The 14,585-nt window shown below is 45.3% G+C and overlaps 2 protein-coding genes across 7 annotated transcripts in view; one reads left to right on the forward strand and one right to left on the reverse strand.

Moving 5' to 3' along the window:
- The window catches only part of MYRFL (myelin regulatory factor like), a 512,195-nt gene that overhangs the window by 313,486 nt on the left and 184,124 nt on the right, over positions 1 to 14,585 (forward strand). The window lies entirely within an intron of this gene.
- The window catches only part of PTPRB (protein tyrosine phosphatase receptor type B), an 81,982-nt gene that overhangs the window by 58,459 nt on the left and 8,938 nt on the right, over positions 1 to 14,585 (reverse strand). For 3 of the 6 annotated variants that reach the window (XM_077338796.1, XM_077338795.1, XM_077338799.1), the window contains exons 3-4: positions 13,343 to 13,581; positions 496 to 772 (exon numbers count right to left, since the gene is read on the reverse strand). In XM_077338796.1, the coding sequence (XP_077194911.1) occupies positions 496 to 772; positions 13,343 to 13,581 (516 nt within the window). Of the gene's footprint in view, positions 1 to 495; positions 773 to 874; positions 1,016 to 1,259; positions 1,686 to 1,866; positions 2,013 to 13,342; positions 13,582 to 14,585 lie in introns of those variants that run through there. The other 3 variants (XM_077338800.1, XM_077338797.1, XM_077338798.1) reach the window with 3 other exon arrangements.

Consider the following 14,585-nt stretch of genomic DNA (forward strand, 5'->3'; position numbering starts at 1 on the left):
CCAAATATTATTGTAATTGTTTAGAAAAAAATAATCTCATTTTGTCCTAAAGTCTCTTGTGCAAACAATATCCAAACTTTAAAGAGTGAAAAAAGGCAGGATAACAAAATCAGAAAGAGGATACCTGACCTAAGCATTACTGCTTACTGAAAGGTTTGGGATGGAAGTCAACAGGAACTCTGGATCTAAATTGTTTATTAAAAGCAATAAATCCTCAGATTTCCATTTCAACTGGAGATTACAAATCACATCATTTAAAAATAATCAAAGTTCTCTGTTGCAATCCCCCTCCCAGGTAGTTTTCTGAAGGGTCATATTATTAGCAAAGGGGTGTTGATATAATTTTGCACCCCACATCTAGCCACCACTAACAGTTATGTTTGCATATGACACCATCATAACAAACCAGGCTAAGGAACACAGAGACAACAGGGACTGCAGATCCTTTATGCCCAAACTGCCCCCCAGGCATTGTTTAGCCCCTGCCATCCCTACCTGTTTGCAATGTAATGTTGCTGACTTCGCCATCAGACAGAGACACAATCCCGAGAGAGTACAAAGTCCCTGCCTCCAGGCCAGTGTAGTCACATTCATAGGAGCCATTGGGTTTCTGGATGGGCTGGCAAACTCTGAATAAAGTATTGTAGGAGCTGCAAGTGACGCTGAAGTTACAGGGATTTCCAAGACTTCTCCACGTGAGATAGATGGACCGGCTGGAGACCTTCCACTCCGTCTGGTTGATCGTGCATTTTACTGGTGCTGCTAGACCACTCTAGGGAAGGATCAGAAACAGCGCACAATAAGTATTCTGAGCAGTTTAAACGATTCCTCTTATCCTTTGAGACTCTTGCACCTGGTTTAGATTAAAGCCCACCGTTTGATCGAGCATTTAAAATGACCCGGGCAAACTCCGCCGCACTTTGGCTGTGGAGCCACCATCCCCATCCCCACGATGAAAGGGCAAGAATGAAGGGGAGAGAGAGAGAGAGAAATCCTCTATTCCTTTCCCACCGCGAGGAGGGCAGAGGGGTTGAACGACGCGCGACAGGCACCAGCGCGCCGGCTGCAGAAAGCACCTGAAAGGGCTGACTAAGCACTTCGGGGAGGCAGCCCGACGGCGCCAGCCGCGAGCATCCTTCAGGTGGTGCGTCCAGCCCAGGCACGGCAGGCCGGGGAGCGAGGCGGCCAAAAGCGGTGCCGCCGGAGGGCGTCAGTCTTCTGCCTCCCAAAGTCAGCCCCCCTCCCCCGGCGTCACCCACCTTGAGAAGGGCCAGCGCGAGAATCCACCAGGAGACTCCCGCTCCGCCTCGCAGCCTGGCCATCCGTTGGGATCTGCAAGGCAGGCTGCGCGCCGGGGCGGGGGAGCGCCTTTCGCCCCGACGACGGCGCCTGGCTTCCTTAGCTCTCCGCCCCCCCCCCCCCCAGCCCCGCGCGGCGGCAAGACGGAGGGTCTCAGCCCGCGGCGGCCCCCTGCTGGCCAGAGCCTCGCTTGCAAGCACTCAGGGGGCGCCGACAGGCTTCCTTCGGGCACGGCACGCGGAGGGGCTGCAGCCCAGGATGCGGGGGCGGCGAGAGGTGGCGGCCCGCGGCTCTCCCCAGACAGCCATTCTGCAAGGCCTATTGCCGCTACTCCTCGAGGCGGCCTTTCTCGCCCCCAGTACCCGAGGAGGCAAATGGGACACCCCCCCCCCCTCCGCGCGTCTTTGCGGCTCGCCTCGGGCTTTTCACTCCCTCCTCCCCCCTCCCGTGCGGCTAGCCTGGCAACGCCGAATTCTCAGCCTCTCGCTCTTCCTGCGGCGCACCCACCCCTCTTCCTTCCTCGTTCCCTCCCTCGTCTGGGACTTTCCCCCCAGAGCTATTTCTGACTCTGGATGGACGAGGAGATGATTTCCTTCAGGCATTTCTCCTCTCCCTGGAATGTCCTATGTAAACTGTCTCATTTCACGCTGGCCTCCTCCAGCCTCCTCCACACGACTGGCCCAGAGCCTGGCTCTCTGTCCTTCTTGTCGGAAGCTCCGAGATCCTCTGAGAGGCTCAAGGTGAGAGCAAAGAGGGAACCAGCCCCCCTCCCTATCCTGCCTTCTTTCCTCAGCTCCCTGCTACTCCCAGGTACTTGCAACACCCCAGGATAGAGTTGGACAGAGGAGGCATGAGCCACCTGCTGTTTCCCACATCAGTCCCACAACACCTTTACCACTAACAAAACATTAATAATAATGATAATTATAATAATAACTACTAAGATTTTTATACCACCTTTCTGCCCTCGAAGGACCACCAAGGCTACTAACAAAATTAAAATCTGCAGATTTATATTTCACTTTCCTGCCTCAGAGTTCACTTCATCAAATGCATAGAGAGAGTACATCCACAGGAAATTTATATTTAAAAGCTACAGGGCTCATCTATTATGTTGTGGTTTAGTTAGTGTATCTCCTGTGAACTTTATGCATCTGATAAACTGAGCTCTAACTCACAAAAGCAGATGCTGGAATAAATGTTGTTGGTCTTCCAGGTGCCACTGGTCTTCTGTTTGACTAATACAGTGACCACTCTGGAATTGTGATTGTTCCCGGTATCGTGTTTGACAGGGCAATAGAGAACAACATTGAACAACTCCATCCTCATCAACAACCTGGACTATGCAATCCAGCCATTAAGTGCCCTTGCGAAGATGAGATGCAGCAACCCATTTTTCTAGAAACATCATCATCTCCCCATTTTAAAAAACAGGAAATGTGAATTTCTTTTTTACTATCTCAGTGGTAATAAACCAGCCATAAACATAAGCATCATTTTCTTTTTACCTTCTGTTCAGTAAAGCCTCTGGCTTTATAACATCAAGAAAAAGAAGAGTTGGTTATTATATGCTGCTTTTCTCTACCACAAGGAGTCTTAAAGCAGCTTACATTCGCCTTCCCTTTCCTCTCTCCACAACAGACTCCCTATGAGGGAGGTGAGGCTGAGAGAGCCTTGATATCACTGCTTGGTCAGAACAGCTTTATCAGTGCTGTAGCGAGCCCAAGGTCACCCAGCTGGTTGCATGTAGGGGAGAGGGGACTCAAACCCGGCTCACCAGATTAGGAATTCACACTCCTAACCACTACACCAAGCTGGCTCTCAAGCCGAATATTATATACTAGCAAGAAAGCCCATTGCAACCAGGAATGCAATGGGCGCTAGGACCCAGGGGACACCAGGAGGTGCTTTTTTTTTCTGCTGCGTGGAGCTGGGTTGGAGCTCCTACAGGGGTTTGGAGCTCCTGGCTTGGAGCTCCTACAGGGGTTTTTTTTCCTGCTGCTTGGAGCTGGGAAAGGCTCCTTCAGGGTTTTGTTTTCTGCTGCTTGGATCTGCGAAAGGCTCCTACAGGGTTTTTTTTTCTGCTGCTTGGATCTGCGAAAGGCTCCTACAGGGTTTTTTTTTCTGCTGCTTGGAGCTGTGAAAGGCTCCTGCAGGGTTTTTTTTTCCTGCTAGCTCTCGTGGGCGTGCCGGCTTGGAGCTCCTACAGGGGTTCTTTTTTCCTGCTGCTTGGAGCTGGGAAAGGCTCCTTCAGGGTTTTGTTTTCTGCTGCTTGGATCTGCGAAAGGCTCCTACAGGTTTTTTTTTTCTGCTGCTTGGATCTGCGAAAGGCTCCTACAGGGTTTTTTTTTTTCTGCTGCCTCTCGTGGGCGCGGCGGCTTGGAGCTCCTACAGGGGTTTTTTTTTCTGCTGCTTGGATTTGCGAAAGGCTCCTACAGGGTTTTTTTTTTTCTGCTGCCTCTCGTGGGCGCGGCGGCTTGGAGCTCCTACAGGGGTTTTTTTTTCTGCTGCTTGGATTTGCGAAAGGCTCCTACAGGGTTTTTTTTTTTCTGCTGCCTCTCGTGGGCGCGGCGGCTTGGAGCTCCTACAGGGGTTTTTTTTTCTGCTGCTTGGATCTGCGAAAGGCTCCTGCAGGGTTTTTTTTTTCTGCTAGCTCTCGTCGGCGCGGCGGCTTGGAGCTCCTACAGGGGTTTTTTTTTCTGCTGCCTCTCGTCGCGCTAGCGGCGAAAGGCTCCTCCGGGGGTGTTTCTTTTTTTTCTGCAGCTTCTCGGCGGCTGGAGTCTTGTGTTGTGTTTGCGGCGGGGGCTTCCTTGGGGCCGGCCTGACGCGGTGAGAGACGCTTCGCGCCTCTCACCACGTCAGGCCGGGAGCAACTGCGAGCCGCGCTGAGCGCGGCTCGCAGTTGCTGGGGCTGGGAATCGGAGGGACCAATCGGCAGGCGCTTCGCGCCTGCCAATTGGTCCCTCCGATTGTCTGTCGTGAGGAAGGGTCCAATTCGGACCCTTCCTCATCACGGACAGAGCCCTCCTCAAGGCCCCTTAACCATTTATTTAGTCCGTGGCGCCCGCGGCGCCACGGGCGGTGTACAGATGGTGGTAATATTGCAAAAGAGCCTCTTGTGGTGCAGAGTGGTAGGGCAGCAGACATGCAGTCTGAAAGCTCTGCCCATGAGGCTGGGAGTTCAATCCCAGCAGCTGGCTCAAGGTTGACTCGGCCTTCCATCCTTCCGAGGTTGGTAAAATGAGTACCCAGCTTGCTGGGGGGTAAACGGTAACGACTGGGGAAGGCAGTGGCAAACCATCTCGTATTAAGTCTGCCATGAAAACGCTAGAGGGCGTCACCCCAAGGGTCAGACATGACCCGGTGCTTGCACAGGGGATACCTTTACCTTTTAATATTGCAAAACCTATGGATTGGAGGGGTGACATTTAACTAGAAGCTTTTGTTAAATCCATGGGTTTGGAGAAAACCAGGACACTGGACATACAAACAGCTCTTGTTATTATGATCTCAGCATGGTACAAGTTGCTAGTCATCCAGACAGCAAGACAGCAATGCCCCAGAAAATCCCAACATATATGCATAGGACAAATAATGGATCTTCCAACCAGTGCACACTATCATCAGTTTCAGGTTTGAAATGAATGGATCCAGCAGACAGGATCTAGAGCCATATTGGTCAATAATGTCTGCTTGGAGCCTACCTTGGACCTCAATATCGGTCCTCAGCAGATCCACAAACACAACTGTTTCATTTAGCTGTTGTCAGCATTGGGGCCTACAATAAGTGAGGATTAATTTGGCAATCCCCACGCCCAAATTCCCCCTCCAAGACTGTACATGTGTTAAGGGTCTTGGGCAGACTTATTTTCCCCCCTTTTCCTTTTAAGCAACTTGCAAATGCTTTGAACATTCCTTGCCTCTTGAATTATATTCAGTACCCACCAGGCTGCTCTTTCTCTTTTGGTTAAATATTGCAATACATATTTTCATGCATACCTAGAGATCCTCTTATGTCTGTCTATGGTTGACCTGGTTTTTCCAGTATTATAATGGTCACAGATGCCAGCTACTTCACTGTTAGTTCTAGTGATCATTATATCATATTATTGTCTTTGATACTGATGAATATTGATGACTTGTGGGAATGAGGGTTCAATTTATACATCCTTAAATTCCTTAATTCTTCCCCTCCCAAGAAAGAACTCTCAAGGACTTTCAACATTCCATGACTCCTAGGCATGCTCACTCCTCATCAAATTAGTTTCCTCTCCATTGATTTATTTACCAAGTCATATTTTTCTGCATACTTGGGGAATTCCTTGAATATATGGTTTGTCAGTGGGTGTCCAGTTTTTGCTGCTTTTGTGATCAGCCCCACTTTGTTGTTAGATAAGAAATCGGGGGCACAAATTAGTTCAATAACTTCCCCTCTCCTTTCCCATTTTGTTGATCCTCAGCTGATGTCAACATCCCCTAGTATTGCCAGCTCCACATTAGGAAATTCCTGGAGGATGGAGCTTCAGGGGCTGGAGTTTGAGGAGGGGCTTCAGCTGGGTAAAATGCCATACAGTTCACTCTCTGAAGCTGCCACTTTCTTCCGGGGGACTTATATCTGTTACTGTAATTTTGAGAGTTCTCCAGGTCCCGCCTGAAGGTTGGCAACCCAACACCATGCCTGGAAACATTCATGGTTCTCTGGTCCATTTTTTTTCCTTTACAAACATATTTTTTCTGTGTGCCTGGTAAGTGCTCTGACTGTTTTCCTTTTTCATTTGTTTACTGCATTTGTGCCTCACCTCATACCCAATGAGGGCCTAAAGTGACTTACACCATTACCCTCCCCTTGATTTTATCCTTATATCAAGATTGCGAGTTCAAGAGTTAGATTAGAATGAGATTGTGTGTGATTGGTCCAAGGTCAGCCAGAAATCTTCCATGAAGAGAGGGGATTCAAATGGGGAGAGAAAACAAAATGGCCTTGGAAACTGAATCGTTGTAATGTAGAATAGGTTAGTAAGTTCAAGTACCAAGGGGTAATTATTCAAGCATCAGTAGCCAGGAAAGCCTACTATAAATATGTACCCAATCTTGGCCATAGATGATCAAACAATATAATTAAATTTTTCTACTCAAAAGGCAGCCCTTGAACTAAGGACTAAGTCCCTCCCACAGCTATTGTATGGTGCCTTTGTAGGAACTTCGACAACACGCATTGCCTTTAGAGAGAGTCCAATCTAAATTTCTCAGGGCCACCTTGCAGCTCCCTCATGGTGTATCAACTGCATTAGTGCACTTGGAAACAGGGATGCTGAAAGTAGAAGATAGAATTTCCAAGCTCACCATTGGTATATGGCTAAACCTTAATCATCTGTCGATGAATTTGGCATCACTTATCCTTTACTATTATTTTCAGTCATCTTGGCTCAAATCAGTAAGAACTAAAATAGGCTGGGATTTTTGATGGCCCTATTGCTTGAGTTAAACACACAACAGGCCAAAATTATCATCAAGCAGAAGATCAAAGATGTTGGGTTTAAGTAAATCCCTGGACTTCCTGGCACCAGATAGGAACAAATATGTATTAGCCCCAGCAATTTATCTATTTAATTTTGGGAACAGTAATGAAAGAGCCTCTTGTGGCACAGAGTGGTAAGGCAGCAGACATGCAGTCTGAAAGCTCGGCCCATGAGGCTGGGAGTTCAATCCCAGCAGCTGGCTCAAGGTTGACTCAGCCTTCCATCCTTCCGAGGTCGGTAAAATGAGTACCCAGCTTGCTGGGGGGGTAAACGGTAATGACTGGGGAAGGCACTGGCAAACCACCCCGTATTGAGTCTGCCATGAAAACGCTAGTCACCCCCAAGGGTCAGACATGACCCGGTGCTTGCACAGGGGATACCTTTACCTTACCTTTATAACCATCATCAGAAGTACAATAATGGCAGTAGAGAATAGATTGAGTAAACACAGCAATAGTTAATTCCTTGGAAACTATAATTATCCAGCTGCTGGGGGGTAAACGGTAATGACTGGGGAAGGCACTGGCAAACCACCCCGTATTGAGTCTGCCATGAAAACGCTAGAGGACATCACTCCAAGGGTCAGACATGACTAGGTGCTTGCCCTTTATCTTTAATGAGAGAAGAGCCTTTACTCTGACCATATGCTTGGCCCTGCCCACAGCAGTATTAGAAGTCTGATTTAAGAAAATCCCTCTCCACCAGAGATTCTGCCCCTGTGCCAACCAACAGGTGGAAACAAAGGAACATTTTTTCCTCTACTGACCTATATACGCTATGATACAGGAGAAATTAATAAATCTGTATTAGGAAGATACTTGGATTTGACATCAGGAAATAAGATGAAGAAATGTTTAAGTAACAAGAAACCCCAAATTACTGCCCTGTACTGCCAAATTCTGTGCTGCTGCCATCAAATCACATAGTACCTTTTAAAGATAATGTACTTATAATTGTATAAATTGTCGCTCATGTATGATTTTATTTTTAAAATCAATGATACATTTAATATTTTATGATGTCTTGGGGTAATATAATATATATTGTACTGGTCTGAACGACTGTAAATAAAGTGATGTTGTTCGTTAAATACTACCAACTCAGATCCAATCAGCATGCGCAAGTGTGTATTTCTTTGCACTTGTTACATCAAAGCCATCTGAAACAGAATTACAACTGTTTTAAGTCAGTATTTAGAAGGGTGTAATTCTACTCAGATAGCACTGTTATTACCAGTTCATCATGTTTGGAAAGAGCCTTTAGGAAATATTTGAAGTCTGCTTGAATTTCACTATCCAGAATAATGTTGCTTTCCACTGACTTCAGATAATTTATGAATAATTAGACATCCTTGGTTGAAGTGCAGATCTGATAGATACCACTGTATATTTCTTTAGGTAATTTCTTAGCTGCTTCTCAAAAAAACTTTTTAAGGCAGCTTAAAGCCAATTTCAAATAGCACAATAAAACTTAACTAAAAATAGTTCACTCCTTTGTGAGAGCTATATGTTTATTCTGAGTTCTACCCTTACTTCCTTTTCTTTAACTCCATAAAAAAAGTTTTGCCTTTTATCTTATAGCAGCTAAATTTTCATAGGAGTTTGGGCTAAGACAAAAGCTTTATGTGAATGCAAGTATATAATGAATGATGATGGAGCAGCACTGTCTACATGATTATTAACATTTTTTAGAAACTCCAAAAATGTTAGTTTCAATTGAATAGATGTGTTGGTTTGAAGCATGAGAACAAATTTAGAGCCCAGTGATACCTTTAAGACCAACTAATTTTTATTCAAGGACTGAGATTTGTGTGCATGCACACTTCCTTCGATACATGACATCTGAGGAAGTGTGCATGCGCACAAAAACTCATACCTTGAATAAAAATTAGTTGGTCTTAAAGGTGCCACTGGACTCTAAATATGTTCCAAACATGTTAGTGAGACAAGACTTCCATTTGCAGAGGTCATGCTTTTTTCCTTAGCAAGGCTTGTTCTTCTGTAAGCATTTGCCATTTATCTATTAAAGAAATTAGGCTAACAATTTCCAGTTTCCTGCTACTTCCTCATCTCCAATCCCTTCTTAAAATAATTGTTACAACGATCTTCATCAAATCACTCAAGTCTGAATTTAGTGACATGTATGCTTTTGTTCAGTCAGCTCTCTAATGTATGCCATCCACATCCAGTAACTTGATTCTTACATTTAATTTGAACTAGAGCTTTATCTCCTGTAGCCTTAGTTAAGCAAAATAAGCACGTGGTTAGGGCACCAATGGAAGGGGGCACCACTGTGAGTTTTGTGTTCTTTGCTTCTATTGCTTACTCCTATGTAGTGTTTAAGAGCCTCTTGTGACGCAGAGTGGTAAGGCAGAAGACATGCAGTTTGAAAGCTCTGCCCATGAGGCTGGGAGTTCAATCCCAGCAGTTGGCTCAAGGTTGACTTGGCCTTCCATCCTTCCGAGGTAGGTAAAATGAGTACCCAGCTTGCTGGGGGGTAAACGGTCATGACTGGGGAAGGCACTGGCAAACCACCATGTATTAAGTCTGCCATGAAAATGCTAGAGGGCGTCACCCCAAGGGTCAGACATGACTTGGTGCTTGCACAGGGGATACCTTTACCTTTTTTAATGTAGTGTTTAAACAAATAAAATTTTAAATAGTTGTGGGGTCTGGTCTGGAAACTGGCCTGGAAGAAAACTGAATTTGCAATCTCTTATTTATTTTAATTTTTAAAATTTATATCCTGCCACTCCCAGCATTGCTGTCTCAGGACAGTTTACAATATTATCATAAAAACATATACAATTAATTTATAAGCAGTTATAAAATTTAAAAATCTAAAAACAGCCAATCAGCTGTATGGGCAAACTAAAACAAAGAGCATCTTGATTTTTGATTTTTCAGAGGAGATATAAAGGGAACCTACTGATGTTTAGTTGTCTAGATCAGTGGTCTCCAACCTGTGGTCCGCGAAGGCCAGGGCGCCGGGCCGCGGTTCCTTCTCCCCGCCCCCCCCGTAGTAAAAAACTTCCCAGGCCGCAAGCTTGCGGCCCGGGAAGCTTCTTACTGCGGGAGGGGGGGAGAGGGAATCAGGGCCGCACATGCACGCATGCGAGGCACTTTTGCGCATGCGTGAAAGTGCCGCGCATGTCCGATTTCGGCCGTGCAGCGTGCATGCTCGACGCGCCTGCACGCTGTGCGCGCGGAGCAGTTGCCCTGCCGGTCCCCAGCCGAAAAAAAGTTGGGGACCACTGGTCTAGATGGTCATTGGACCCATTTAAATTCCTGGTGGAAGAGCTCTGTTTTATAGGCCCTGCAGAACTGGGCCAGTTATATCAGGGCCCTTAGCTCTTCCGGGAGTTCATTTCACTAGGTCGGGGCCAGGACAGAAAAGGCCCTGGCCCTGGTTGAGGCTAGATGTACTTCTTTTGGGCCAGAGATCATTAATTTATTTTTATTTGATGATCTTAAGGTCCTTTGGGGGGGTATATTCAGGCAGGTGGTCCCTCAGATATCCCAAGCTCTGGCTGCGCATGGCCCAGCACCAAGACAATGAAGTAGATTCAGTTTATATGGTCATAGGAACTGCCCTAAAACAGGAAAAATAATAAAGGGGTAGAGCTGCTAATGTGAAATCTGAAAAGACACAGCTGGACTATCCTTTAATTATATTTTTATCAAATGCAATAGAAAGACTAAGGGGAGGAGATAGAGATGTTTTTAATAGAGTAACAATCTTAAAAGAGAGAACTGGTGCTTAATAGATATGGTAGATGTGCAAATAGCTATTACTGCTGAGACAGGTTCTAAGACAGGAGAATGAGGGAAAGAGCTAGGAGTAAGTTTAGCAAGTGCATGGAAATATCAGTCTCTTTCAGATCCTTTCCCAAGGTTTCCTAGCTTTTTTATTTTAAAAAAATTCTACCAGCTCTCCCCCATTTTTATCAGGAGGAAATGGTCTTTGTATAGTTTTTTCCCATACTCTTAAAAGTTCAAGCTGTAGATTTACTTGCAACCCAAGGTTGCTCTAAAGTAAACATTAAAAGCAAAACAACCACACAACATCCATTGTCCCTTGAAAACAGACTGCCCTCCAACTGCAGAATCCAGATTTTCATTGTGTACATAAATAAGTATTACTGTTCTTTACATTAATAAACACTAAACATACACATGCACTTTCATTCTTCACTGTGGATGGATAAATGTATCTTGGTGGGTGGCAAATTGCCATATACCATGATCAGCCACAAGTCCCTAAAGTCGGACACATGAACATAGAGCATCTCACTATGTAACACATCAATGCTCTAAACCAGATTGCATCTCTGAATGTTCTAGAATATGATCCCTTTAAAGCAGATACGTATGCATTACTCCTGGCGGAGTTAAAACAGTTCCATAGGGCCTGCAAAAGGGAGCTCTTCTGCAAGGCATTCAGTTGAGGCCAAGTGAAACCAGGAACATCTACAGGGCCCTGTTCCCTCCCTCCCAGAAATCCACTCATGCGTTCTGCCCTGGACCTGTTTGCATTGTTATAGTTACTTTTATTACAGTTATTAATGTTAATATTATTATTGTTGTGGTTAGCTATACGTTATGGAAAAACAAAGTTCCTTGCATTGTTCTACGTTCTATGTAAACCGCCCTGAGCCTCTGGAGAGGGTGGTCTATAACGGTGGTCCCCAACCACCGGGTCGTGGCCTGGTACTGGGCTGCGAAGGCCCTGGCACCGGGCTGCGTCTCCCTCTCCCTACCCCCCCCCCCCACAGTAAGAAACTTCCCAGGCTGCAAGCAAATTGGCTGCAAAAGCAGCCGATTAGCTTGTGGCCTGGCAAGCTTCTTTTTGTGGGGGGGGGGGGGGAGAGGGAAGCAGGGCTGCGCATGCACAATGTGCATGTACGACCAAAAAAGTGCATGCACAGCATTTCTGTGCATGTGCAGAAGTGCATGCACAGAAGTGCCACGCATGGCGCAAACGTGCGTGCGCAGCTCCGCAGCCGGCCGATTGCCCTCCCTGCCGCCGGCAGTCCGCAGCCTGTAAAAGGTTGTGTACCACTGGTCTATAATAAATTTAAATAAATAAATAACTGCTAAGAGACTGACATATTCTACCTTTGCACTTTTATCACTATACCCTTACTAGAATAATAACCTTCATTCTTTAGTCTTCTCTACTTGCCTAAAAAGTAGGGCTTCTGCAGGAAACAGTGAGCCTTGATACAAGAAGTGTGAGTCTTCCCATGCCCTTTCTTCCAATGTTTCATGCATTGCCTTTTCTGTGCTGCTAGATGAAGTGGCGTCTATTCTGCTTTCTCTAATACAATACAACAAAAGCCTTTTCCCTTCTATGTTCAATTGCTGCCACCAAGAATACATATTCCATGTATTATTACTTTCTTAGCCTTCACCATTGATCACATCCTCAAGTTCCTGTTCTTCAAGATACCATTTTGTTCCATTTTATTTAGTCATGCTGGCTGAATTCACATGGAAACAACCAGAGTAATTCTATGTTCCCCTCCTCCACAAACCACAGCAGTTTTTATTTTGGCTTCTGCATCAGGTTTTTCCTGGCTGCTGTGGGTTTCTCCAAAGTTGCCAAAAAAGAGTTTGGGGAAAGAGTGGAAGGGAAAGCATGGATTTCTGCAACCAGATCTAGCACCACACTGAGTGCCTTTTCTCCTCACACCTGTCAATTTTCCTCCCTCACATGCTCTTCACAAAAAGGCTTTTTGCCTTTTAAAAAATGACTGATAGTAGGTATGTCACTATAGTGTTAAAATTCACTTGTGCAATGACAATAATGGTAGATGGCAGGTGAGGTGGGATATCCTGGAGAAAACCTCCTTGAGGAGGATCTGTTCTTGATGCATTTGCAGTGGCAATTAGAGGAAAACAGGAGATTGAAGATGATGAACAAAGAGTCTGACCAGCCTCTCTAGCACTCTTTTCTCTGGCTTTCACCAGATTGTTTCCCCAAATCTTAATTACTGTGAAGTTTCCTTTCCCCCAGTTTCCTTTATGTATTTACCCTTCCTTCAGCATCCTTGCCCCTGTTCTCCCTGTCTCTTAGCTATATTATACCTGCAGTCCTCTCTTGTAAGGCAGCCCTTCTCAACTTTTTTACTGTTGAGAAACCCCTGAAACATTCTTCAGGCTTCAAGAAACTCCAGAAGTGGTGTGATTGTGCACAGTATGGCTGGAAAGTATAGCTGTGTACACGCCCACCCAGAGCCCTTCCACTTCCCATCCCCTCCCGGCCATCACAGGCCATTTTGAGAGGGGGTTGACTCACATACACGAAACCCTTCCAGGACTGCCAAGAAAACCCAGGGTTTCATGAAACCCTGACTGAGGAAGCTTGTTGTAAGGTTTCCCCAAATGACCCTTCCTCAAAGAAGGTGGCACACAAGTTGTTTAGTTCTTTCAGCAACTTCACATTCACTGTTCTTGAGAGCTTCTGTCCTTAGATTAGCAGCAAGTGAACTGCAAACTGTTTCAGTTAACAGCTTATCTTACCTGTCTTGTGGTGCTAGAGAAGTGATAGATTGTTGTGGGAATCCAGGGTTTTTCTGTCACTCCAAGTAAATTTTGGCTTAGAGTGTGTTTGTCCGTATTTTTATTGTTGCTTTCTGTAAACTTTTTGATGAAAATAACTGGACTAGTGCCAAGAAAATTCTGTGGACTATATGTGACAGAATTCAATGGAGGGGGTGTATTTCTAGTGCTCTGAAGAAATGTTTCCTCAATCTGGAAATCTAAGACAAATAGAAAACAGTCAATGTAATCAGTCCTAAACATATTTAGAAACAATACATAGTCATTACATCTTTTTCATGAACATGAATATTACCCAACCAAGAATTTGTTATGTAGTTGATGTCAAGTCTTTTTAACATATAGCTCTTGTGATGGTCGAGTGCTGGACCCTTTTGAGATTCTAACTGAATTAACTGATCGCTAAACACATTTTTAAATAGGAGGAGTGCAGTTGCTTGCCTAAAAACGGAATCCTTCATGATTTTAGACATTTTATTCCAGGTATCTGGGTAAAAATTTTCTACTTTGCACGGTAGATGTTCAATTCATACTTTGTGAATGTTCAAAGGTGAACTTAAAACCATCTTTACAGGCAGACAAGAAGTGATAGATCACAGCTTCTATTTTTTAGTCTGTCAATGCTGTTGATTTCTTTTATTTTATTGATTTTTTAAATTTATTTATTATATTTATATACCGCCCTCCCCGGAGGCTCAGTGCGGTTTACATAAAAGTTATAATCAATACATGAAACAATCTATAACATATAAATAACTGGAACATTAATACTAATAACTGATAATTGTAACAGTGCAAGCAGTGCAAACAATGCAACAATGCAATAGTGCAAACAGGTTCAAAGCGCACTGATGGAGTTCTGGGAGGGAGGGAGCAGGGGCCCTTCACTCGCTGTTGGTTATGCCTGGTCTCAGCCAAATGCCTGGCAGGAGAGCTCCCTTTTGCAGGCCCTGCATAACTCTTTAAGCTCCGTCAGGGCCCTGATCTCCTCTGGGAGCTCATTCCACCAGGTTGGGGCCAGAACAGAGAATGCTCTGGCCCTGGTTGGGACCAGGCGGACTTCTTTAGGGCCAGGGATCATTAGCCGGTTGGTAGCGGTGGAGCACAGAGCTCTTTTGGGGGCATAGGCAGGGAGGCGGTTCCTTAGGTATACTGGGCCCTGACCACGTATGGCCTTGAAGGTATTTTCCAGAACCTTTAGCCT

The sequence above is a fragment of the Paroedura picta genome, chromosome 5 (genome assembly GCF_049243985.1).
Source record: "Paroedura picta isolate Pp20150507F chromosome 5, Ppicta_v3.0, whole genome shotgun sequence".
Taxonomy (NCBI): Eukaryota; Metazoa; Chordata; class Lepidosauria; order Squamata; family Gekkonidae; genus Paroedura; species Paroedura picta.